General features: G+C 44.1%; 1 protein-coding gene across 1 annotated transcript in view; it reads left to right on the top strand.

Annotated features, from left to right (window-relative positions):
* PLEKHG2 (pleckstrin homology and RhoGEF domain containing G2) overlaps positions 1-26,344 on the top strand; it is a 361,757-nt gene that overhangs the window by 309,110 nt on the left and 26,303 nt on the right. The window contains exons 16-18 of the mRNA XM_069207509.1: positions 4,164-4,180; positions 5,701-6,003; positions 19,990-21,529. Of these exons, the coding sequence (XP_069063610.1) occupies positions 4,164-4,180; positions 5,701-6,003; positions 19,990-21,529 (1,860 nt within the window). The remainder of the gene's footprint in view (positions 1-4,163; positions 4,181-5,700; positions 6,004-19,989; positions 21,530-26,344) is intronic.

Below are 26,344 nucleotides of genomic sequence, written 5' to 3'. Positions count from 1 at the left end.
CCACACAGCACCAGTAACATGGATATCAGGTAACCTCCTCTCACGTCCAGCACCACTTCAGGCAGGATCTTGATGGGCTCTGCACCACCATTTGTCATGTTTGAAGAATGAGCATGCCTGCAGGAGTCCCTCACACAATGTGTGGTCTGTTGTGAGGGCAGATGCACGTCAGATTGCTGGACAACTGGCACATTGAAAATTCTAGCCAGCAGAGCTGCACTAGATTGCAGCCATCTTGCCCTGGGCTCACTAGCTCCCTCCCAACCTTTCCCTATACTTTACCATACAGAGATTACTGCCCTGATTAAGGAGGTCTCTGCCATGTGTGAAGAATATCAAATACGGTTGTAAAGGCACTACTAGTATTAACTTTACAATCATATTTGACATTTGTATTGACTACTCTCCCTATTTCAGAGTGTTATGACATGTAAAGCTCTACGTGTGAGTAACTTTATACTCAGAAATGGTGAGTAACCCAAAGTAGTAAAATTACTAAAATATGCAAGAGTAGACATCATGTAAGTTTACCTTTGTGAATATGCCCCATATTATTAACATTGTTTTAACAAAATTTTAAGATCAGTGTTTATCATTGTTTCCGTCATTTGTGTGCTGTAAAAATTCACAGGAGTGGTGTTTCTTCCGTCCTTATGAAGAAACTTGCTTTTATTTCCTTTTTTCCCTTGTTAATTCCTATTATCAATTCTTCTTTTCAGGTCCTCAACTCTTCCTTTTATCATTCATTGACTTGCTCTTGCATGCAACTTTTCCTTGTTTCCCACGCCGGCCTGCCTATCTTGTTTTCCAGCTTTCACATAGTTCTTCCCAGCAGGGCAGTCCCATCTCGGACCAAAAGTGTGCCTTGCGGGATATATGCTGTCACCTCATTAAGATCTAAATGCAGCAGATAAAATATTAATGTTGTGCATTTAAGAGTAGCATCCTGATGTTATGTTCTTGAATTATATTTTGTAGAGTATTCTGTACTCCATTATTGTAAACCAGTTTTACGTAGTCCTAATCTTTGTCTCAATATACCAACAAAGGATTGGACATACAAATGTATTAATACTCTCTTTTTGGGGCCTTTTCCTGCTCTACCTGGGCATAGGAGAGATGCCTGCCGAGAAATTAATATGAATACTCGTGGGAATATTACATTTCATGACAGAAAACTATGCTACTCTATGAAAAAAAAACATCTAGGGTAGTGAGAAATGTATGGCGCTCTTTGGTCACTTGGCAGTTTATGTAGACACTGTCAATGACGTCAACTAGTGTAAAATAAGAAACAAACTGCTAAATGTAGGAAGACCACATAGCAAGGTCTCTGTACTTCCTTAAATCCTTAAAACTTTTCTTTCTTTTGCCTCATGTTTTGGTACATGTGGAACTGTGCCTACCAGATAGTATGTATATGTGTATGTTTGGAAGTCATTGTGAGTCCTGTTGAACATCGATTTGTACCCATTGTCTACCAGGCATGTCAACTTGCATGTATTTGAAATCAGTCCAAGAAGTGCTCTGCTCATGCTGAGCATATATTAGATTTGAACCAGCTACTTCATCATTGTATTCTGTGAAGCAGGTTTCCACCATGACCTGCAGAAACAAGCACAATTAAATATGTTGCCATAAATGCAGCACAGCGGCCTGTAGGGAGCATCATGGTGAATCTACATGATTGACAAGGCATTGGAAGTAGGTTCTGAGGGCCCAGGGACTTTGGGAATCTTCACAATGACAAATCCAGTGGCTTATCATTGCCTAGAAGTGTTGCATGGGGGGAGTGTCAATCATTGAAATGTGCTAAGAGTTAAGGGATGCACATATACTACAGTAACAACTCAGAGCGCCACAGCAGTATAAGCAAAGCAAAATATTATAGGCATATTTATGGAAAAGCCACGTGGTGCAGCAAGTCACCTTGCTGAGCTCCATGACAGGAAAAGGGCAGGAATGTGCTGTATGTAAAAGAATATGGCACATTCCGGCCTTTATCCCTGTGTTGAGGCCGTGTTGGCTGCCTAGCGCCAATGCAGACACCCTTGCACCATGGTCAAAGGTGCCTCCCTTGTAAGGAGGATTTTTTTGTGCAGGAAGAGGTACCTTCCTGCACAAAAATAATCCCCTGAGGCATTTTCATCTTTCTATGTGTAACACAGCGATTTTTGCGGCGTTGCATTACTCTGGATTTATCAAGCCACTCAGGGCCATACAGGGTGGACTTGCATGGCTTGATAAATCGGATTTTGGGCTTGCATCATGAATGCACCATGTTGGTGGTGCAAGAGCGATGCAACCCCAGTCATAAATATGCCCCCAAGTTTTCTGATTTCCACTGAAAAGTAAAAATTAAATCTTGTGGGGGAGGTTTATCTGTAAAAACCCAGTTTTAACTTAAAATCAGAAACCTTTATCTAAGTCTATCTCAATACCGTTTACCAGGTGTCTCCAACCAGTGTCAGAGTAGCTCGCAGTCTTGAGTTAATTTTTACGTAAGCACAGGGTCACATTTTCCTTTTAAAGTTAAGGGTAGGCTGTGCTTATTTTACATTATTATCATCAGGCTGCAGATAGCGGGGCCTGATAATGAGCAGTGCTCAGTCACATTTGTGACCCAGGTTGAGGTTGGGGCACAGAGGTGAAGAACTGAAGCACTGAGGTATTTAACTCCTCAATAAAAGTTCTTGTCTTCTGAGTATTTCAGCTGAGAAGAAAATGATGTTTCTCAATGCTGTTAAATGGGATAACATTAAAACGAACAGTTAACTTAATGATTAAGTTAACTCTTCATTTTAATTGGTTCCCATTTCAAAGTGTCGCAGTTACAGACAGCAGGCCTCTTGCTCCTAGTGGCCAGTTGACACTGTGCCATACGTTCAACTGGAAAATGCAGTTATTTTTTTTAAATGAGAGAAATTTTAAGTGCAGAAATTTTTTCCATATTTTGAACAATTTTGCTGAACTTTTTTGCAGATTTATCCTTTTTTAAAACAATATTTGTATTATACATGTAACGGTGCCACATGTGGCAAAAGAAATGTCCTGTGCCACAATTAGATACGACACGGGTGCTCGGTCAACCCACATAAAAACATCCCATTCATATGCACACATGTTCATACATCCCAAAAGACCACGCTGTCGCTGACCCACATGGCAGCCCTGTCATAGTGCCCCTAGTCAAATTATTTTGTTCAGACCATAGCATCTGGCTGTATGGACATTAGGCTTAAAGTCAATGAAGCTGAGCGTGGCGGTGTCTGGTAACAGCGCAAAAGTTGTTTATCCTTCAATAGCTCATAATAATTTTCTCCCATCAGAAGTAGCAGTCACTACAGAAACGATTAGAGACCCCTGCTGTATACTAATCTTAACTTTTAACCTACTAACGACCCTAAATCCAACCTTTACCCTAAACTGAAACGTAACCATAAAATTAATCCTAACCCATAACTAATCCTAAGTGTGGACCTCCCTCAAGCCCTAGGATAACTTTACTTATCTTAACCCAGACACTAACCCTAATTCAAACCCTAACATAGAGCCTAAACCTAAAACTAAGCGTTCCTAATAGGAGCGTAAATCAAACATTACCCTAAAGCATAACTCAAACTGTAAATCTCATCTTAAACCTAACACTTCCTCTTACCCGAACCCTTACATTTACTGCTAACCCCTTACACTAACCATATCATTATTAGTGTAATGTAATTATTAATTAGTGCTAACTCTGTAGATGGATGAAGATGTAGAAGTATTCCATAGTGTTGTTTATTGATCTAAAAGTGTACGTCGATATACTAAATTCACAATGGCAACAGTAGTTTAGAAAATAAAGAAACAATGGAGCCTGCTCAACATTCTGGAAAGCACTTCTAAAATCTATGTAGAATAAATCGGCTGGATCAATGGTGCAGTTTATAGCGAACAAAAAAAGCCCTGGGACAAGGGAAAATGATAGAGATTTCTGCACACTGTCAACATTATTTTGTCAGGTTATTTCCTACATAAATCAAACAAAAGGTTTATTTAAATTCACCAAATGGAAGCAAGTAATCCATCATTCCTGACCTGAACAGTTGTGTTGAAAGGATGTTCTTTGAAATGTGCTAGTGCCCGAATTTTAAGATTTTGTCCTTCTTTTTCTTTTTCAGCAATTGGCAAGTTAAAGGTAAGGTTAACTTTGCACTCACCTGCCCTTTCTTACAAGGACTCTTGTCCAAATATGTTCTGTTTAAAATATACTCCCTGCTGTGTTCCTTGTATTTTCATTCTGTTTCTTCTCTTGGCTCGAGCTGCGAATGCAAATAGCCCATGTTTTTGTACACCTATTTTAACCTATGTAGGCAAATAGTGACGTTTATGAGGGATTCATTTCCAGATACATAGACTTTAGAATGATGGGGTTTTGCCATTTCAAAATTTGATTTTCCCACATAAAATCCTACAAGTATTTTGGAATAGCTGTGAGGGACAATTCGCTGCAACAGTGGGTTTATTGTCAGCCCCTAATTTTCCCACCAGCTTAGATGGGGAAATATCTGAGAATTAGAAAGGTTGTCAGGATTCACCAACCAGTTGCATGTTGTTTCCTACCTAGAAATGCTTGCAAAGCCACTCCTGTCTGGGGTACGCATAAATGCATGGCCAGGATGGGCATGTGGAGGGAAAGCACACAAAACCAAGGCTGTGAAGGGGAATGCATTTATACAAGAGGAAAAATAATGTTTACATGAGAAAGTAACAAAAAAACTTTAAAGTGCAAATGCAGTTTAGTGTTATATATTTGCATGTGCAAATGCACACTAGTTAGAGGTCCCTAAGTACATATAGGTATGAAGGTTAGTACTCCATGGAATATCCTACTGTAGCGGATTCTCTGGAGTACTACAGTAATTCCTTGAAAATTCCTAGAAACTCAGCAATTTGGTCTGAATGTAGGGATAAGTCTACTGAAGTGAATTGTACACTTACTAAAATAGATAAAATAATTTTGTTAATCTGGTTAAGAGTGTTTACATATCTCCTAACACAAAAAGGTTCAATCGCCCATGAACATGTACCTAACTTTGAAGATAAAGCTGATTAATTGCCCCAGAACAAAAAATTACTCAGTTGGCGATGTCACTGCATGCGGATACTTCTGTATTCTTTGCTTAGTCTGCTTCTTAACTTGCATCCGAGGGAAGCGCCACTTACAAGCAAATTGTGAGCTTTCCAAATAGTCAATGGACTCCCAAAAGCCAGTATGTCATTCACATGTCAGACTCATCTGATAGGTGACTGGCCACTTGCAAGACTGGATTGTAATCAGCCTTATTTTGGGTTCACTTGTTAAGTGGCTTTCTCTGTTGCTGTCCTGCCTGCTTGCCAACCAGAGCTCAATGCACTGCAAGCCCTATATAGTGTTCAGAAGCTACAGATAAACAGACCCCATGACCTGTAATCAAGCAAAGAAATTGCAGATAGTAAAGTTAAGAAAACTGAAGTTAGTTTCCATTGAAAATTAATTTTTAGGGTCGTTATCTATCTGCTGTATAAGCATGTTAATCACATTCAAAGTGTAGAACAACAGGTTCCTGTTTGAAGCACAACCTTTTCGTTGAAATATAAGAGTATTTTGTAGCCCTTGTTATAGAGAACAACTTAGAAGTTTGACCGGCCTCTCGTGCTTTGGTTTCCCATTGACAGCATGCAGGAAGCGAGGGGGAGCTCTTCCCAACCTCAGAGTCCTTGAAGTCCTCTGGGAGTGTCTGCACATTGGCCTCCAGTGTGATCGAAGTGGACACAGCGATCGACGTGGAGGACTTTAACCCCTTGGAGGACCCTGAGGCCTCGTCCTTCTGCCTGTCTGAGGAGCCCCTGTCTAGTAGCCTTTCTATCACTGAGGAGATCCTGGAACTTCTGAACCAGCGGGGTCTGGTGGAGGTCACAAAAGTTGTCAAGAGGTCTTTCGAAGAGGAGGATCTGAGCGTTGGCCTAGAAACAAAGCAGGTACAAGGCTGTGTGACCAATGCACACACATACGTACACATCTATGTAGTGGTTTAAAATTAATAGAGAAAGGTATTGAAGTAAGCAATTGGCATTGCAAGATCTCACACCTGCCTGGACGCATACACCAACCTATGTTGATAGGGCAAAAGTCACCAGTCCAAAACCTCAACACTTGTCTCTTCCTAATCTAGGGATGGTGACCTGAGAGCATTACCTGAGGAGTGCATGTTATAACTGTGTGAGTTTAAAGTAGTTCTGCATGAATCTGTCATGGATTCAACTGACTTGCATAACCCTGACATTTTGAAGGTTCTCTTAAAGCATAGAAATAAATTTGAAAGGGTAACCATATAGAAACCAAACAGTGACATCAGCAAAAATGCTATAATGTCATCATTTTCTCATTTCTCTGTCAATCATTGCATATGGGGCCAGGACCACAAACATTCACTGGACTTTGGCTGCACAGGTTTTGAACCAGAAGAGAGGGAAAATTTGCTACACTGGCAGTAAAAATAATGTGTTTATTATGCAGGGGTCAGTTCGCATAATAAACACATTTAAAAGCAGTTTTTGTGAATTCATTTGGTGGTTTTAGCTTTTGATTGGCTGTAATGGGAAATAGTTGTTTCCCACTAAGGGAACAGTGTTATCTTAATTTGCCAAGCAGAGTTTGTTTCATTGATGAATCAACAGAGGAGAAGGACTGCAATCAAATCAGCCAGTCTTAGGATCAGGAAGTAAGTCTATCTTACTTGGAGCATCTGGACTGAGACAAGGGTATTGGCAGTTATGGCCAACGAGGACAGATTTACTGAATCACAATCACAATGATGACTCTGAAGCAGAACAATTCTCCTTTGTAGTTCCCAAATTGAGGTTCTGAAAAATGTTCCTGTGCCTCTAAACAGTACAACATGCTGTCCCAAATTAAGCTTATTACCCTTATGGAAACCATGTCCCAGATTTAGCACCATCATTTGTGACATCGGTTTCAATGTACTGCTCCTCTCTTTTGAGGCCATACACCTCGTAGCCTGAAGAAACATTGATTTTGGGAATCTCAGTGTCGGATTGAAAGAGAAAATATAGTTATTTTGCAAAGAATATATAATACGTCTTGACAATCTAGTGAGTGACAATCAAAGACAGACTTATAAAACATTTGATTTCGAAATATCCTTCATTAGTAAACATTGTTCACTCAAGATCAATTAACACTCAATTCCACTCCTCCTGTCACTGTATTCAAAGAATCTACTGTTCCCACTAGACAAACAATGTTTGCTATGAACAACTTAAAGTAAATCCCACAATATTTCACCTGGTGTGTGAAATCTGTAAAGAAAAGAAGGAACTGCGCACTCATGAGTAGAGAGGGGCAAAACAATTTGCTAAATTGGCAAACAGTTAAAACCTTAAATTTTCTTTTCAGCCTGCTTTCGGATCCAAATTGGCCTGTAAAAGAACCACCTGAATCAACTCTGAATGTGAAACGACCCAGAAAAAGATTCAGGCATTCCATGTTGCTCATGAAGTTTGTGCGATCTTCCCTGGGCAGAGAAACAGGGTCCAAGGAAAACCACACGAACCAGACACAGTGTTCAAACCACCCCGCCGTTGCACCAACTAAGTTTGCAATTTGTGTGCAGGTCATTTGCTGGCTCCTCCCTTGTTTTTTTTAACTGTAGTGGGCGGAGGCAAAACAGAAAAATTCGGTGGATTACACCAGCGATCAGTTTATTGTGGCATGAAAAAAAATCACCCAATCCTAACACCGTGCTTAAAGTGCAGAAACCTGATGATATTCATGAAATTGACCTAGTCAATTTGTGCAAAAGCATAAGCTTCACTATAAAGAGCAAGAATAAAAAACAACACTGGAAGGGAAATTACTGACCTACAAAGACACCACACCGCACTAAATTAAGCAACAGAGGCTATTTTTGCGATTGCAACCACTGGCTGAAAAGGGACTGTTGACACTAGCACAACTGCTGGTTACTTAATTACCTAGAGGGGAAATAAGAAAATAAAATATGTAGCAAAATTATTTGTTGAATCCCTTCCTTTCAAGTTAAGCAATTTAGTGAGAAACTATTCACTAACTGAATTTCTACCTCATGAATAACAGGAAGAATGTGACCACAATAGTGAATGACTGTAGCACGATATCCAGTGACTGCATCAACACAGCAGTGGACATGGGTGACTGTACCGCTAGCCAAATTAATGCAAATATTATACGTGAGTCATACATGGATAAGTATTCAATACTTTTTTTAATGCTAGCACCTTTACACAGTCCTCTTGTAATGATGTGCTACATAGAATCAGAATAGAAACTGACAGTGAAGAAATGAGTTAATTAAAAAAATGCAGGTATTTGGTAGCGTCCTGTGGATTGCAACATGCATTAAGCAGTTTTAAGATGTCACATAAGGGCAGTGGTCAGATGGCCACACAGTAGGCAGCACAAATGCATGAGTGTCACAGAGGATCATTATTAAATGATAAATTCAGTACACGTTAAATGCTTCAGAAGGAGATGTGGTGCATAAGACTGACCAATCCTTTGAATTTGGCACTTAATCTAAGGGACAATGGAGTGCACCTCTCGGCAAGACAGTACAATAGTAGAAATAGTAGAATAGTAGAAAACGTGTTGCCACTTACAATAACAAATGTTTTAAGTCTAACAAATTTCCTGTAGCTATCCCACATTTGACACTGTGACTAGATCTCAAATGTGTCAATCTGCTGCCAGAAAAGGGAAAACCAACTTGGGCCAGGGTGGAATAATGTCTGTCCTAAACAGTTATAACCAAGGGTTTGATTCTGTTTACTTCCTGAGACATCCACATTGGTAGACTGCACAACATAAACAGGGCAAGGCAATTCTGAAATCATAAATGCTTACATTACAAAATGGATTGTGACTCAGGTGGTTGTGAAAAACCAACACACTGGATTTGATGCTACTTATACTTTTATTTCCCCCCAAAAGTATAGCATCTGGGCAGATTGTTAAGGAATGCATTAGTAGGTGTATTTATTAGGAAAGCTTGCTACTAGCAGTCGTTTAGTAGCAGTATGCTTGCATTAGTAGTAGTGTTTATCAGCATTACTTGCTAGTAGAAATCCATCAGTAGAAATATTCATCTGAAATATTTGCTAGCAGGAATCCATTACTAGTGGCATTTGTCAGGAATGCTTGCTAGTAGAAATCCCTTAGTAGTATTGTTCCTTCCACGAGTAGTAGTATTCACCAGGAATCTGTTAGTAGGAGTATTGACGGGCAATAATTGGTCTTTCTTTTGAGGCCTGTTATCAGGACATAGCGAGATTGGCATAAGGATTTACAAAGGATAGAAAGATGTCCTATTCCTGCCCCCTCTGAATAATTTTTCAACATTGAAATGAAGGTTTTATCTTTTCTAGATCGAAGACCTAGAAGAAGACCTAGATTCTAGACCCGCCTCTAACTTTTTGTGTGGTTGTCCTAGACTTGCAACCATGCCCTTCCCACATAACAAATATGTGAAATGGGATGCTTTGTGTTCTGGCAAACAGTTATGCTGGAAAAGATGATATATTGCACACAGTTATACTGGGCCACCGGAAACACCAGCAAGCGACAGTACCCCACAGCGAAATGTGAGCAGTGCCAGACCCTTCACAATGAAAATGTTGTGACTGCTCTATACCACAAGCCAAACTTCGCAACTTTATGTGATGCAGATGGGCAGGCAAAATAAACCAAGAACTGGCATGGACCACAGAACAATGCTAAAAAAGACTATTAATTGAGTCATGGGCAGGGGCTGGATTGGGCCAGCGCTGCCCCATGAGAATGATGCACTAGGTGATGCGAGGAACACCCATTGGATCCGTACTAAGGAAAGTGTCTGTGGTTCCAGATGTCAGCAAGTCTGACAATGTGGATGTTGAATTACCTCTGACCATGATGGCTTGTTGCATTACAGAAGAGGAAATATTTGAAAGTTCTGCAGCAGGAGTAATGGAGAAGGCGACATACAGCACAGACACACAAACTCTACAATAGTTCATTTTTCACAATGTGTTCAAAAGTAAGAGATTCAAAGGCAAGGCAATACAAGGCAGCCTTCAAATGTTGTAGGGAAGAGGTCAAACTATGCTCAAAAGCCTCAAACAAGGCCTTGTTGAAATGTGAGGGAGTTGGCAACATGCCTTTCGCCCTTAAGGCACAGAGAGCCTTTCCCTGCCCTGAAGTTGATCATAGACATGGACACTTTTCTCACTGTGCAGGGCGTACATTTAGAAGCAAGGATGGTTAGGGATAATTGCATTTCGTGTCTCTGAAATAAACTCCATATGAGTCATCTAGATCTAAAATGGGTTTGCTAGTTCTTTGATCATTCAGGACATTTTCGTACAGCAAAAAATGTTGATCAACCAGACAATACAAGAATATCTTACACCATGAGCAGGACGAATCTTGCTCAAGGGATCTGTCAACAGAGGCACAAATGTTGTGGCATTGAGCTATAAAATTGCATATTACTGTATGCTGAAAGTATTCAGGAGAGTCAATAATGTAAAGTTAAATAAACACTCACTAGTAGGAACAACATTAGGTTGTAACAACAATTTCACTTGCTTCTTCAACCGGAGGCTTTGTAGTAAGAAAACAAAAGAACATTAATAACAACATCAAAGACATTTATCTTCTACCCAAAATAATGGTCAGAATTTATGGCCACATGAACAAAGCACTTTTAATGTTGCAAAACTCTCCATTCTCATAATCGGGCCATTTGTGACCACAAAAATATTTTTTGAAATGAACAACAGGCAAATTGTGATTCAGTTAGTTGTTACTGTATTGCAATTTGGGTTTGCAATTTAGTATTTGGAAGGGGCGTGTTTAGGGTGTCCCTTCCAACTAACGATTTGCAGTGGTACATATCACTATTTTGTCACCAATTCAAAGTAGGCGGTATCCCATTCCCAAAAGAATGTAAATTGAGAATTGAAATTGAGAATGTAAGACAAATATATTTAAGAGCAGGCAGTCATCCCATGGACTGCTGCCTGCTCCCAAAAAATAACATTTAAGTGTTTTATTCTTTCTTTTGAAACACATCCCATTTTCCTTTAAGGAAAACAGACTGCATTAAAAAAAAGATTGCTTTATTTAAAAGCAATCACAGACATAGTGGTCTGCTCACCCCAGCAGGCCACCATCCCTCTGCCGGCTAGTATTCCTAATAAGTTACAAACGCCAACCTACCTTATTAATATTCCATGCAGTAGGTCGATTTGAAACTAACTAGGAATTGGTAATTGAAACTCAACAAGTTTCAGACATTAGGAATAGCCATTTCCTAATTGTGATATGCAAAAAATCGTAATAAGGAACTTATTATACCTAATCATAGTCATCTGGCCCTTAGTATCGTAGCCTGAAGACACTGAAGATGAGAGTGTGAAGCTGTAGAGTAGTCTGTGTATGTTCAAGTACACAATTCCACATGAAACTGTACAAAGAGCCAAGGGCCAGATGTAGCAAAGGTTTTTACCCATTCCGTGTCTATGGGAAAAAGTGTTCGTACATATGGCCCCAAGTGTTTCACTTTGTGGTGCAGACTAAAGAGATAGTTATTGCTACACTGGAAGAATTCGCGGACATTTTCATATCTAGTATATTTGGAACACATTGGTTTGTGCTCATTGGATGAGCATTCATTCATTCATGCATTCGCATTTATAAAGCGCGCTACTCACCCGTAAGGGTCTCATGGCGCTGGGGGGGTCGGGGGGGGCGGTCAGTGCTCAAAGAACCAGGTCTTGAGCTGCCTCCTGAAGGAGAGGTGGTCAGGTATGGTGCGAAGGTGGCTGGGCAGAGAGTTCCAGGTCTTCGCTGCCAGGAAAGAGAAGGATCTTCCTCCGGCGGTGGCTTTGCGGATGCGGGGTACGGCTGCCAGGGCTTGTCCGGTCGAGCGTAGGGTGCGCGGAGGAGTGTAGAAGGACATGCGGTGGTTGATGAGTTTTGGTCCGAGGTTGTGAAGGGCTTTGTGTGCGTGGGTGAGGAGTCTGAAGGTGATCCTCTTGTTGACTGGGAGCCAGTGAAGTTTCTTCAAGTGTCCGGAGATGTGGTGGTGGCGGGGTATGTTCAGGATGAGTCGTGCGGCAGCGTTCTGGATCCGTTGAAGTTTCCTCTGCAGCTTGATGGTGATGCCGGCGTACAGAGTGTTCCCATAGTCCAAGCGACTGGTGACGAGGGCGTGGGTGACGGTCTTTCTAGTATCGGTGGGGATCCAGCGGAAGATCTTGTGGAGCATGCAGAGGGGGTTGAAGCATGCCGAGGTCACCGAGTTGACCTGTCTGGACATGGAGAGGGATGAGTCCAGGATGAAGCCGAGGTTGCGTGCGTGGTCGGTGGGTTGGGGAGTGCTGCCTACGGCGGGAGGCCACCAGGAGTCGTCCCAGGCGGTGGGTGTAGGGCCGAGGATGAGAACCTCCGTCTTCTCTGTGTTCAGTTTCAGCCTGCTGTCTGTCATCCAGTTCGCTACTTCCTTCATGCCTTCGTGTAGTCTGGTCCTTGCTGAGGTGGGGTTGTTGGTGAGGGATAAGATGAGCTGGGTGTCGTCGGCGTAGGATATGAGGTCGAGTCCGTGTTTTCGTGCGATGTTCGCCAGGGGGGTCATGTAAATGTTGAAGAGGGTGGGGCTGAGGGAGGATCCTTGGGGGACGCCGCAGATGATCTCCGTGGCTGTAGATCTGAAGGGGGGGAGGCGGACTCTCTGAGTTCTTCCGGAGAGGAAGGAGATGATCCATTCCAGGGCCTTGCCTCTGATGCCGGCGTTGCTGAGGCGGTGTATCAGGGTACGGTGGCAGACCGTGTCGAAGGCTGCAGAGAGGTCCAGGAGTATGAGGGCCACGGTTTCTCCCTTGTCGGTCAGGGATCTGATGTCGTCCGTGGCTGCGATGAGGGCGGTTTCGGTGCTGTGGTTAGCTCTGAAGCCGAACTGTGTGGGGTCGAGTGAGTCGTTGGTTTCCAAGGCGGTGGTGAGTTGAGCGTTGACGATTTTCTCAATCACTTTGGCGGGGAACGGTAGGAGGGAGATGGGCCGGAAGTTTTTGAGTTCGGTGGGGTCTGCTGTTGGTTTCTTTAAGAGGGCGTTGAGCTCTGCGTGTTTCCAGCTCTCTGGGAAGGTGGCAGATGTGAGAGATGCGTTGATGACGTCTCGGAGGTGGGGTGCGATGATGTTGTCGGCTTTGTTGTAGATGTGGTGCGGGCAGGGGTCGGATGGAGATCCCGAGTGGATCGAGTTCATGACGCGGGTGGTTTCCTCGGTGGTGGTTGGGTTCCAGGTGAGGATGGTGGTGATGTCGGTGGCAGGTTCTGGGGGTGGGTTCGTGTTGGTAGTGGTGAAGCTGTTCTATATGTCGGCGATTTTGTGGTGGAAGAAGGCTGCGAGGGAGTCGCAGAGGTCCTGTGAGGGAGGGATGGAGTTGTTTTCTGCGTCGGGGTTGGAGAGCTCTTTGACGATGCCAAAAAGTTCCTTGCTGTTGTGGGCGTTGTTGTCTAGTCTGTTCTGGTAGGCTGATTTTGGCGTTGGTGGTGTTGGCGGGTGGCGTTCTTGAGGGCTGACATGTTCTCCTCGGTCTGGTTGAGGCGCCAAGACTTCTCGAGGGTGCGGCATTCTTTTTTGGAGTCCTTGAGGTCGGGGGTGAACCAGAAGTTTTTCTTGTGGTTGTTGGTGTTAGTTTGGGTCTTCAGGGGGGCCAGGAGGTTGGCGCAGTCTGAGATCCAGCTCGTGAGGTTGTTGGCGGCTTCGTTGGTGTTAGTGGTGCTGGTGGGTTGGATCTGGGAGAGGGTCGATGCGAGCTGTTCTGTGGTGATTCGATTCCAGTGTCTTCTTGGTGGTTGCTGGGTGTGGTGGTGCATGGTGGTCTTCTTGAAGCTGAAGTGGACACAGCTGTGGTCCGACCAGGTGAGTTCGGTGGTGTGGCTGAAGGAGATGTGTTTGCTGGAGGAGAAGATGGGGTCGAGCGTGTGTCCGGCGTAGTGGGTGGGGGTGTTGACTAGCTGTTGACTAGCTGTTTCAGTCCTAGGTTGGCGAGGTTGTCCAGAAAGGCTGTGGTGTTGTTGTCGGTGTGGTTCTCCAGGTGAAAGTTGAGGTCCCCTAGGAGGATGTAGTCGGTGGACGAGAGTGCGTGAGGGTTGATGAAGTCTGAGATGTCTTCTCTGAACTTGGTGCGTGGTCCTGGTGGTCTGTACATGAGGGTGCCTCTGAGGGTGGTCTTGGGGTCGCTGTGGATCGCGAAGTGGAGGTGTTCGGCGTTGGGGAGTGAGTTGTCGATGTGGGTCGAGATACGGATGGAGCTTTTGTGTGCGATGGCGACGCCTCCTCCGATGCGGTTGGTGCGGTCTTTCCGGATGATTTTGTAGCCGTCGGGGATGGCTATGGCGATGTCGGGTGCTGAGGAGGGGTTCATCCAGGTCTCGGTGAGGAAGGCGATGTCCGGGTTCGTTGAGTTGATGAGGTTCCACAGTTCGATGGCGTGTCTGTGGACGGAACGGGTATTGACCAGGATGCAGTGGAGATTGCTTCCGGCGGAGTCTTTCTTGACGGGAGCGGTGTGAGTCCGTAGGCAGGTGAAGCGGCAGCTGCTGCAGGTGAAGGGTCCGTGGGTTCGTTTCGGGGTGGCGTGGTAGCAGCCCGGCGTGCGGCCGGGGTTGAGGGTGGTGAGGGTGGTGGAGTCGTAGGTCAGGCGGGGGTCGGGGGGGCCAGGGGTTCGGGCGCTGGGCGCGGTCCAGGCGCGGACAGGCGCAGACGGGCTTGCCTTAGGCGTGCCTTCGGCGCGCCAGCGGCGCGGTCGCGCAGCGGCCGCCATTTAAGGCTAGCTGGGAGGAGGGCTCAGCTGGGAGGCGGGTGGCGGGAGGGTAGGGGCCAATGGGATGCGGGCAAAAAACGGCGGGAAAAGCGGGAGAGGGAATGAAGCGGCGAGGGCCGCAAAAGGCGGGAAAAAAACGAGGAAGAAAGCGATCGAGAAAACGAGGCAGAAAAAAGGCGACGGGCACGGCGAGGGGGGCACACACAGGCAAACAGGGGTACAAAAGGCAAAAAAGGAGAACACTCGCTCAAACAACCAGGGATACAGAAGGCAAAAAGGAAAAACACTCGCACAGACAACCAGGGGTACAGAAGGCAAAAAGGAAAAACACTCGCACAGACAACCAGGGGTACAGAAGGCAAAAAGGAAAAACACTTGCTCAGACCACAAGGGCACACTCACGCTCAGGGGCAGCAGTAACCAGGGGGGCAGGGGGCAGAGGTGGCGCTCGCTGTCGCGGCACGGGGAGCGACCTACCCGGGGGTCAAGGGTCGCTTACCTGCGTCGCGCAGCGGCCGCCATTTAAGGCTAGCTGGGAGGAGGGGTCAGCTGGGAGGCGGGTGGCGGGAGGGTAGGGGCCAATGGGATGCTGGCAAAAAACAGCGGGAAAAGCGGGAGAGGGAATGAAGCGGCGAAGGCCGCAAAAAGCGGGAAAAAAACGAGGAAGAAAGCAATCGAGAAAACGAGGCAGAAAAAAGGCGACGGGCACGGCGAGGGGGGCACACACAGGCAAACAGGGGTACAAAAGGCAAAAAAGTAGAACACTCGCTCAAACAACCAGGGGTACAGAAGGCAAAAAGGAAAAACACTTGCACAGAGAACCAGGGGTACAGAAGGCAAAAAGGAAAAACACTCGCACAGACAACCAGGGGTACAGAAGGCAAAAAGGAAAAACACTCGCTCAGACAACAAGGGCACACTCACGCTCAGGGGCAGCAGTAACCAGGGGGGCAGGGGGCAGAGGTGGCGCTCGCTGTCGCGGCGCGGGGAGCGACCTACCCGGGGGTCAAGGGTCGCTTACCTGCGTCGCGCAGCGGCCGCCATTTAAGGCTAGCTGGGAGGAGGGGTCAGCTGGGAGGCGAGTGGCGGGAGGGTAGGGGCCAATGGGATGCGGGCAAAAAACGGCGGGAAAAGCGGGAGAGGGAATGAAGCGGCGAAGGCCGCAAAAAGCGGGAAAAAAACGAGGAAGAAAGCGATCGAGAAAACGAGGCAGAAAAAAGGCGACGGGCACGGCGAGGGGGGCACACACAGGCAAACAGGGGTACAAAAGGCAAAAAAGTAGAACACTCGCTCAAACAACCAGGGGTACAGAAGGCAAAAAGGAAAAACACTCGCACAGACAACCAGGGGTACAGAAGGCAAAAAGGAAAAACACTCTCACAGACAACCAGGGGTACAGAAGGCAAAAAGGAAAAACACTCGCTCAGACAACAAGGGCACACTCACGCTCAGGGGCAGCAGTAACCAGGGGGGCAGGGGGCAGAGGTGGCGCTCGCTGTCGCGGCGCGGGGAGAGACCTACCCGGGGGTCAAGGGTCGCTTACCTGCGTCGCGCAGCGGTCGCCATTTAAGGCTAGCTAGGAGGAGGGGTCAGCTGGGAGGCGGGTGGCGGGAGGGCACAAAAAAGTCCAGAAACCTCATGACTGTCCTGTGCTCAATGCGTCAATATCTGATCCTCGTTTGGGATCGTAGATGCTGATTCCAAGTGGTCCACTACATTTCACTCCTTGCAAACTCTCAAGGATCAGAAATATGAGATTTGCCATCATTCCTGCACACACATACTTTATATCTAGTGCACTTTGGCAGGTCAACACTTTCGAATTGTACTGGGTGAAAACAAATAAATTCCAATACATGCTAAAATTGTTGAAGAATATAATGGTACTGGGGTTTCATATTATAAGGCCACCTTCGGGGAGGAATCCATAAATAGTCGATTCAAAACCTAAGGACCCCCTAAATAGCCAAAAATCAAGCACTATTTGAAATGGTAACGCAACAAGAACATGAATCATGTCAAAGAAAAATTCAGAATTATTAAATAATATTTGATCATTATTGTGCTTAACACTGCAGCTAAGAAGAACTCCTAGTATAAAAACACAGACAAAAATACAAATACAAACAAACTCTTATGCATCTGGATATAATAATCATGTGTCACGAATCAAGTACAGTAAATCATAACAACTCTTATGCAAAACAACTAACATAAACTATCCATAATTGTTGCAATCATGTTCTTGATGTATAACATTTCAAATAGTGCTTGATTTATGGCTGTTGGTGGTGTTAATGTTTTGAATAGTCATTTTTCAGAAGAAAGCAGCAATTTCCACTTGTTTTTCTTCCTTTTCTTATGCAGATCTCAGATTTGGAGATCTTTATTGCACATGGTTGCACATGGGAAAACCACACTATGGGTTATCAGTATTTAACAGGTGTGCGAAATACCTGCCCACCTTCCATCCCACTTGCAATTGTAGCCTAACACAGTGCACTCTCCAAATTTAATGGGGCTGTAATTCAATCCTGTGTAGATGTAGAAATGCAACCTTGAGAGAAAGTTTAGCAAGATAGTTCGAAGCAGTTTTATTTCTTTTAGTGACTGAATAACCATCCCAGGGGAAATCCTCAAAGGCAGGATGTATTGGGAATGTAACACTGCTGAGGTATGTAAAGCTGCTGCATGACAGACAATAGGCACATTTGTCAAGGTTTGTGGGTCACAATAATGAAGTCAAAAATATCGACCTAGATAATAATGAAATCCACACTTTTGATTACCAACATATCGTAAAGATAAACATTCACAGCGAAGCAGGGATTTACCATTCTTAACTCCTCATGCACTGAACAATTTGTTGGAAGTCGACTTTGTGCAATTGATGTAAGTGCTGGTCTATAATTAAACTTCGTTATAATAGCAGTATGCCTTTCTAAGGTAACATTGTCTGAACTTGGATGTCAGCAGGATGACCTGGTGGGACAAGCAGCATTGATAAACGTTTTTAAAATTTAGCCTACCTCTCAGTAAGACAACGCTACATGGATTGAGTTGATCTCAAATAACAGTCTGATAAGGCAGTGTAGACATGGCGCCATAATAAAAAGCATTGCGTGGGTTCTGGTTACAGACACTTTTTCAAAGAAACATTGAGATTTCTTTCAAAACATTGCACTGTAATCCTAGGCCACACACAAGACGACAGGATAATGCAAAATATACGGATCCAGAACAAATATCAAGTTGCAAAAATCTGTTGCACGTAAGCAGAGTAGTCTTAGAAAACTTGTACAAAGGGACAATATTCAAATTAGGCAGGCCACACAGCTGTAGGGAAATATTGCCAAGACATATTTTAGGGTCAAACAGCTACGGAAAATATAAAAGTGCGGAGAAAAAGTGATTGAAAAGCAGTACAAAATAACACTTTACTTTTGTACATATTCACTGATGGCACCAAAATGTGAAATACAATCATAAATGTTCACTTTTTTTTATTTTTTACTTGAAGTGAAGAGAGATTTTATACTGTTAGCAGTTTGGTCCAGAAGGTGAAGCAGGTTGCATATAACTATCAACATACATTAAGAATGAAAGGGAAAAATACTTTTAACGCTTTATATTTTAATTTCACTAATAGAACTGTCTCTCCTAAAGACACCTTACGGGTTGGCTACAAATCTTTTTGAAAAGTGGAATGTATTCAATATATGGAAATGTATGGAAATTTAATAGAACTGAGTTTGTTACTGGGATATCTAGAATGCTTATGAGAAACAATCCATATTGGGATCCTCTATATTCCAAGCTGCTCCCTAATTATAGGATTTTGTTGTTATCCTATATGATCACTTTTATGGAATCCATCCATCTATAGATTATTTATTTTGAAAGAAGAATTCAACCCTTGGAAAGAACAACCCTTAAAAAATAAGAACAAATATTGTGGCTTTCTGTTGCAAAGCGTTTCTATTCATAATACAGACTCTAACCAATGCAGAATGAAGCATGACAACAGAAGTACAACATGGAAAGTTTGACCAGGTGGACAAAATTATGCATCGTTTTAATGTTTGTAAAAATACTCACATGTCCACCTAGTGTAGTTCTTCAACTCTACACATACCCAAAGTCCTGGGTACAAGAAGTGAGAAAGAGGAAGGAAGGAGTGGACAGACAGCATTATGAGAATCTCACTCTTTTCCCCTGAAATGAACACTGCTCTGAAAACACCCTCATTGACCCTACATCCAGTCAATGATGACAAAAGAACCTTCATTTCGCACCTGTCATGGTGGAAAATAATACACATTTAGGAAATCCTGCAGCGAAGGGGGGTTATTCTGAGAAAAGAGCAGTAATTTCAGCCCCCCATTTCCTTGTGCTGTTAAAGAGGCTAGGGTAAGGTGACCTTCTGGATGAGAGAGCCACTGCTGTTTCTGCCACTGGAAATGCCATGTCTGCTTTACAGGGGACAAAACAATGAGGTTGGATTTGCCTCCCAATTTGAGTTTGCCTGTCCGCCACCATTTTTAGTGGTACCATTTCTATTCAAACCTGTCATTAAACCTTGGGGATACAAAACGTATGCTGCTTGTGAAGGATGCTTGTTTCAAGGATACAGAAAATATAACCCTGATAGAGGGCTACATTTCCATCACATACAGGCCCTGGTGGCAGTTCTAACATACTACCTAGATATAATGTAATTGCCATGACAGAATGCTATGGCACCACTATTTAAATAGAACTGGATATCTTCCATTTGTCTGAAGAAATTAGAAGTCTTAACCTTCACCCTTAAAAGCCTAAATAAACCACTTAGACTTCTTAAAGAAACATGCAAGCTCCCTACCAGTTGCCTTTTGCACATCTCACCCCTTCCACGTCCTTCATGTCTGCTCCAATACATACATGACCTTTCTGACTCTAGGGAGCTGGTCACTGACTTTCAATATTATGCATAAATCTCAAATATTATGTAACGTAAAAAAAAAGAAACATTTTCCCTTTCCTGACACTTAAAAAAGAAGCCAATTCAGCAGGTATTAATCTACGATTTACCATGTGTTTTTTATTTGTCTGTAGGATCTGCCAATCTTCAAATCTCCCTGCAAGGAAATTCCCGATGAATGTGAGGAGCTCCCCGAATCAAGGACTTTCCAAGAAGAATTGCAGGAGGTTGACAACCAGACTTTGGAGACGACAGACGGATCCTTGGTTAGAGCCTCTGAAAACAAAGCCTCAGAAGAGGGTTCTGCCACACTCCCAACATGTAGTCATCCATCCATAAGCGAGTCATCCGAAGAAGAAGAGCAGCGGCAGGAGAGTGGTCCATCTCCGCTGCAAGTCCTGGAAGATCTCGGTCAGGATGAAACTGAAGACCCTCCAGATCCTAGAGATGAAGATGTCTTCCCTAGCAGCAAGCAAGAGCCAATAAATGTTGAGATTGACACAGAGCACTGTGATATTGACTCTAGTTGTGTTGACGAAATTCAAGATTCCTTGCCACCTGATAATGTGGACAGTAATGGTGTACATCAGCCAGCAATGGTAGTTCAAAGTCAGTCCTGCTGGTCACCAGATGATGACTTACCTAAGAGAAATTCAGTAGAAAAGCATGGCCAAGTGCTCCAAGCAAAGAGGGATTCCACTCTGACTCAAGATGACAGATTGCTAATTGAGAAAATAAAGAATTATTATGAAACAGCTGACACCAGCAGTCTGTATCTGGACAAGAAAGAGAGCATCTCTTATGTTCCCACCGGAGTGGTAAAGGACTCCATCCTGAGGTTCAATTACCTTCTGCAGCAGGAGAACAGCAAAGACAGGGAAGCAGGCAGGTGCCAACGAGGGGAAGACTGTTCTGTACCACCCACAGCGGCATGTTTCTCTTACCACAACACAACAATGTGCCACTCCAATAGAATGTCCTCACCGATCGATGAGGAAAGGCCCCATGATGTTTTGCTGTCTGACCAGGAGGCTCCCATCCACGCCTCCAACAGCACACAAGAGCTTGAAGAATACAGGTCTTGTGCCGACATCCGTAAGGAATGGAAAGAGAAGGAACAAATCACAGGGAGAACACAGAAATTTTGTAGTGTCCCCAAAAGGGCAAAGGGGGGCAGGAGAACTTCAGAGGTCCAGCAGGATGGCCAGTTGAATAATGAGCTTGTCATTGTAGAAGAATCAGACCTGGACACTGCTAAATTTGTCTCACCTAAAGGACACCCCACAAAAGATGAGACTTTGGATGAGCTGGGCGGACAGTGTATCCAGCAGACAACCAATGTAACTGAAAGCACATTGGTCATCACTCAGGATACCATTCTGGGCTCACCACCCAAGGGTGGCCTTTGCAATAGTAATCACTCATCCTGCTGCACAGCTGTTGGACTCAAAAGCCTGGACCTCACTGAAGAAGGGGACAGTTGCCTAGTACAGAACTCGGAGAAGATTATAAACAAAGTGCAATTCTTGGCAAAAATGTACAGTGAAAAGATCAACAAGATGAAGACGCAGAAGAGAAGCTGGGACTCTCGCGGTCGTGGGCAGAAGAGAAGAGGGGCACCTGGAAATCTCCCCAGGCTCCCAGAAGGGAAGCAGACTGGGAATCAATTATCAGGTGGGTGAGCTGTTCTTTGATACGGGGCCTTTTCTTACATGTTGGTTCTTCTTTGTGGTAAAATAAAATGATGGGCATAGCAAGCATGATCAATGCATTTTAACATTGGATGTTCTTTGCACATTAACATTGTAATTTATTGAACCTACTGACCAGAGCTATCCTCCAATATGGGTATATTTTCAGAAGATGCTGCCTCAATACAATCATGTTATTCATTAATGGTTTTCCTACTCACATCATGGACTAATTTCATTGCTATTCTGCAAGGGTTTGGAAGGGGGAGAGTAGAATGAATCAAATGCACAAGGTTATTCACAAAAAGCCAACATTTCTGGGTGGATACAGTTATCAACCTGCAAGTATTTTCTGCCTTGCGATTTTTAAGTTTGAGGTAGACTACTCTCATTCTCAATGACACACTGGAATATAACAGTTATGTTAATGGTGACAGAATCCGGGTATCAATTAGAGATCAGCATTGCCCTGAGGAAATCCAGGTTTGCTGATCCATGCCAAATTTTCAGGTTTACCACTGACTATGTAAATGCTTTACCTTTAGGGTCATTGTACGTAAATTTATCGTATGTGGAAAACCTATTGTCAAATTGACCCTTTTGGACTGTGTTGGATTCTGCTGCTTAGCAGGCAAAGTGACTATTGTCACAGATAATACTCTGCCCTCACTTCATCATTTTGACAGAACTGTGCAATATATTTAGACCACTCTTACCTATGTCTTCACTCTCTCTCTTTGGTGAGGCAGTCTACTTGTTATTGTAGAAGTAGCTGCTTCACTTCCTACAAGTGATGCTTAAAATGTAATATATATGTCTGAGAAAAGATCACACTTGACTGTTTGATGATCGGAACAAGGGGGCAAAAAAGTGCTTGCTATTCTGTGTACAGCAAAAATTTGGCACTCTCTCCTAACTATTCCCCAATCAGCTGTGGCAGGGGTTCACTTCATCTCTGCTTAATGATGCTGTACAACTAGGCAAGACTATGGGCCAGATTTACAAGGCCCTAGCGCCTCTTAGCGCCACAATAGTGTTATTTGTTTTTCCACTAATGTGCCATTAAGGAGGCCATTCTCCTTTGCCATATTTACAAAACTTTGCGACCCCCTTGGGCCACATTATGCCTGCACCAGGCAAAATGTATGCAAGGGGGGCTTTCCCCTACAGGGAGGTCCATAAGAATGGCACAGTGAAATTTACATTACACTGCGCCATTTTTAGCGTCATTTTAAAAAAATGATGTGCCCATTACTTTTAATGGGCCTCCCTTTACTTTGCAGGATTAGAGACACAATTTATGGCGCTTATCCTGCAAAGTACCACAATAGCATCATAAATTTTACACCGCTATTGTCCTAATGTGTGCCATGGTGGGCCGTATTGTAAATACGGCGCAAACATGGTGTCGTTAAGGGGGGGCAAGAAAGTCACGCATCACAGCTGATGTGCCACTTTCTTGTAAACCTGGCCCTATATGTGCTTGTGGCACTCTCAATTGAGCCGATACAGCCTGTACCAAAAGGACTGTGCATTTAAACATGGAATATTAGACTGCTCAAAAGGCAGTACCGAAACATGAATCTAGTCGTTCTCCAAATAGCATCCTCTACTCTATATGAAATTTTTGTTTATAATGGCATGCTGTTATGTCTGGATTTTAATTGTATATGGTATATGTGCACACTAAAAACTTTCTACATGTAGACCAGAGCTCCTACAGATTAATGTTAAGATTCCCATGGAATTTTCTCCAGATTGGGAAAATGTGTTGCTTGGCGTGACTACCAGCAGCAGGACACAGATTGCCTGATGATGGACTAGCCCAGCGGGAGCCCACTCACATCTGCTGCTGTCCTTCAACCATTAGTAAATACGACTTCTGTATGTCAGATATGAAGGCTCACTTTTCACGCATCTCATGGGCATGGGTCTCTTGCTTTATCTTCAGCAGAAAGCGTGATGCCGCCAGATGCTGTTGCCTGTGTTTGAATTTGCGTTAACAAATGCGGAACACATCACAACTGTGATGAGCAATAAACTAAAATCATCTCACCCTATACAGCATGCTAATGGTTTCAGGATTCTGGATCTAATAAACATGCTACCTTTATTCCCCTTTCTATTTCAGTTTCCATTTAGCAAAACTCTTGCATTCCAGTTCCTAATAAATACTGTTTAATAAACCGAGGTTAAGGAATATTGGCCCTCATTATGACCCTGACGGACGGTGGTATTTTGGAGAAAAGTCATGCCAACAGACTTGCGGTACCTTTCCCCAAATATGACATTGGCGGTGTGTCTCAAGCCAAACACCCAATGTACCACTCCATCCACCAGGGCGGTACCAGCCGCCGGGCTGGAGACTCCAGTCTCCAGCCAGGCAGCTGTCACTGTCCCACCCGTGGGATTATGACCCCGCCTACTGTCATGTTTTTTGTGGCTTCCTTACCGCCACGAAAACCATGGCGGCAGGCATTAACAGTGACAGGGAATCCCTTCCCTGTCACTGAGAAGGGTCTTCCTCGCCCCCCCTCCCCAGAGTACCCCCTCTCCCACTCCAGGCCCCACCCACGACATAAACACACATTAACGTACCATCATACACACACATACACACTCATACCCACATTCACCCATGCATGCATACATCAATTCACACACACATCCACACACACTGACATACATACAAGCACACATGCATTCCCACAACACACAATACACGCACTCACACATCCACACATGCACACGCATACCACACGCAACACACACACACACACACACGCACACAACACCCCACCCCCCCTCCCCTGTTAGAGCACCCGACTTACCTGATTTCAGGGGGTTCTCCGGCAGGAGACGGGGCGCTGCTGCCAGCAGCAGCATCTGCCAGCAGAACACCCCCAGGCCGTATCATGGATCATGATACGGTCTGCGGCGGCCTACTGGCATGGCACTGCTGCTGGCAGCAGCTCCACCTTACCGCCGTCCACCGTCATGACCATACCCAGAATTCAGCCATCCTTCTGGCGGAATTCCGGCTACAGTCATAACATGGTGGTCAGCTGGTAGCCACGCGACAGTCTTTTGGCGGCCGTGGCCGCGGCGGTAGGTGGTTTTTACCGGCACTGTCATAATGAGGGCCATTGTGATTTTCTTATGTAACACAGTGTGTTAGTAAGAGCCAAGACTGCCATTTGTTAACCCAGTGCTCTAACCACTACAAGTTATTAATTTTCAGGCCTGTCACATGAAGAGGGGAGCAGTGTCTCTTTGCCACAAGCCGATGCTTTGTAGGCCCACACTCTCTTGTTAAAACATGTTTTTAAATAATATAACAAAAGGCCTGACCGCTTCCTTCTTAATGGAGCAAATACCTCAACATCACTTGATGACGCAAAATATTGTGTTTCACTTTCCCTAGAGCAGGTCATCTTAATAAGGAGTTTACATCACAAACCTGAGAGGCACCTTAAATGTTGACCCCTGGCTCCACCAAAGCTTCTGGCATGGCTGTTCACTTGCAATGACTCTCCTTTGCTGCCTTTAAATTTAAGGTCATTTTTTGAATGGGTGGCCCCCTCACAGAAGCCTGTGAGTCATATTTTAGGCTACAGCATGTTTCGGCAAGAAGGAGCAAACCACCAGGCATAAGGTTCCAAAACGAAGCAAATATATATACTCATTTATAGAGGTACTTAGCTCTTAAAACAACAAACCCTGTTTTGAGAAAAGGCCACGATTTTGATTCTCTTAACATGTTTTATTGAAATAAAGATGGCACAATACAAGACACAAGTAGTCAGTCAGGCGGTGGTATCAGTCTAAGCCTTATTCCCACCAGTCCATCAGTTTTATGAAAGGTCTTCATCCCATTCCCACTCTGCCGGTCAGTACAGGTTGTTGACCTTGGTTCTGATTTGGAAAGGAAGTTTACCAGTGTTATGCAGGAAAATTGCTCATCCTCCCTGTGAAAATTGTTCAGTTCCTTGGCGGAAATGACTGAGAGAACAATCTTATCAATTTGATCTAAGGCACAGTAGAAGTACAATAACTTGACCACACAGCTGACATGAAGAAATTAATAAATTCCCAAATCTGAAATTATCTCATCCTTATCAGCAGTACAGCCCATCCAATGAGACTGAAACCCTAGGACAAAAGGCAAGGGCTTATGAAAGGCACAAAAACTATCAAGTCTGATTTCTGCATATGCCACAATGCTGAACATTTCCTAGTAATGATTCAAGGAAGGACAATAACAGATTTTTGGAACCTTTAGTCCATCTAATTCAAGAGATAGGTTTCTGTCCTCAAATGCAACAATCAAAAAACAACTCCTAAAAGGGTTCAGATAAATGTAATACAATGCATTTTCATATTCCGTATAGTATAACCATTATTGATTTAGGTAGTTATGTGGCTACCCATTGAGTACCCCAGAAGTGGGTCAGTAGCAGCCATTGATTGATTAAAGGGTACTGGTGCATGGCAATGCTAATAGGCTAGGTGATGTCAGGGCAGTGGGTTGGGTTCCAAGAGGGACAGACCCAGTACCAATTGTCAGGCAGCAACTGACAAGGTGTACCGGAACTGACAGAGGCCAAGTGCGAGAATAGAAGACAGGATCTTTTGTGTCCCCCAATATGAGAGCACAAATAGCCAGGGTTGGAGTCCCAGCCGAAGCACAAGGATGTCCTTCCCTAGGGGAAACAAGAGACTACTGAATAAATGCTAGTTGATCCTCTGGCCCTAGATGAGGAATTGAATGGTTAGAACACTATTTACTTTCCTGTGT

This window comes from Pleurodeles waltl, chromosome 9 (genome assembly GCF_031143425.1).
Source record: "Pleurodeles waltl isolate 20211129_DDA chromosome 9, aPleWal1.hap1.20221129, whole genome shotgun sequence".
NCBI classification, from domain to species: domain Eukaryota; kingdom Metazoa; phylum Chordata; class Amphibia; order Caudata; family Salamandridae; genus Pleurodeles; species Pleurodeles waltl.
This window is presented reverse-complemented; position numbering and strand designations above follow the sequence as displayed.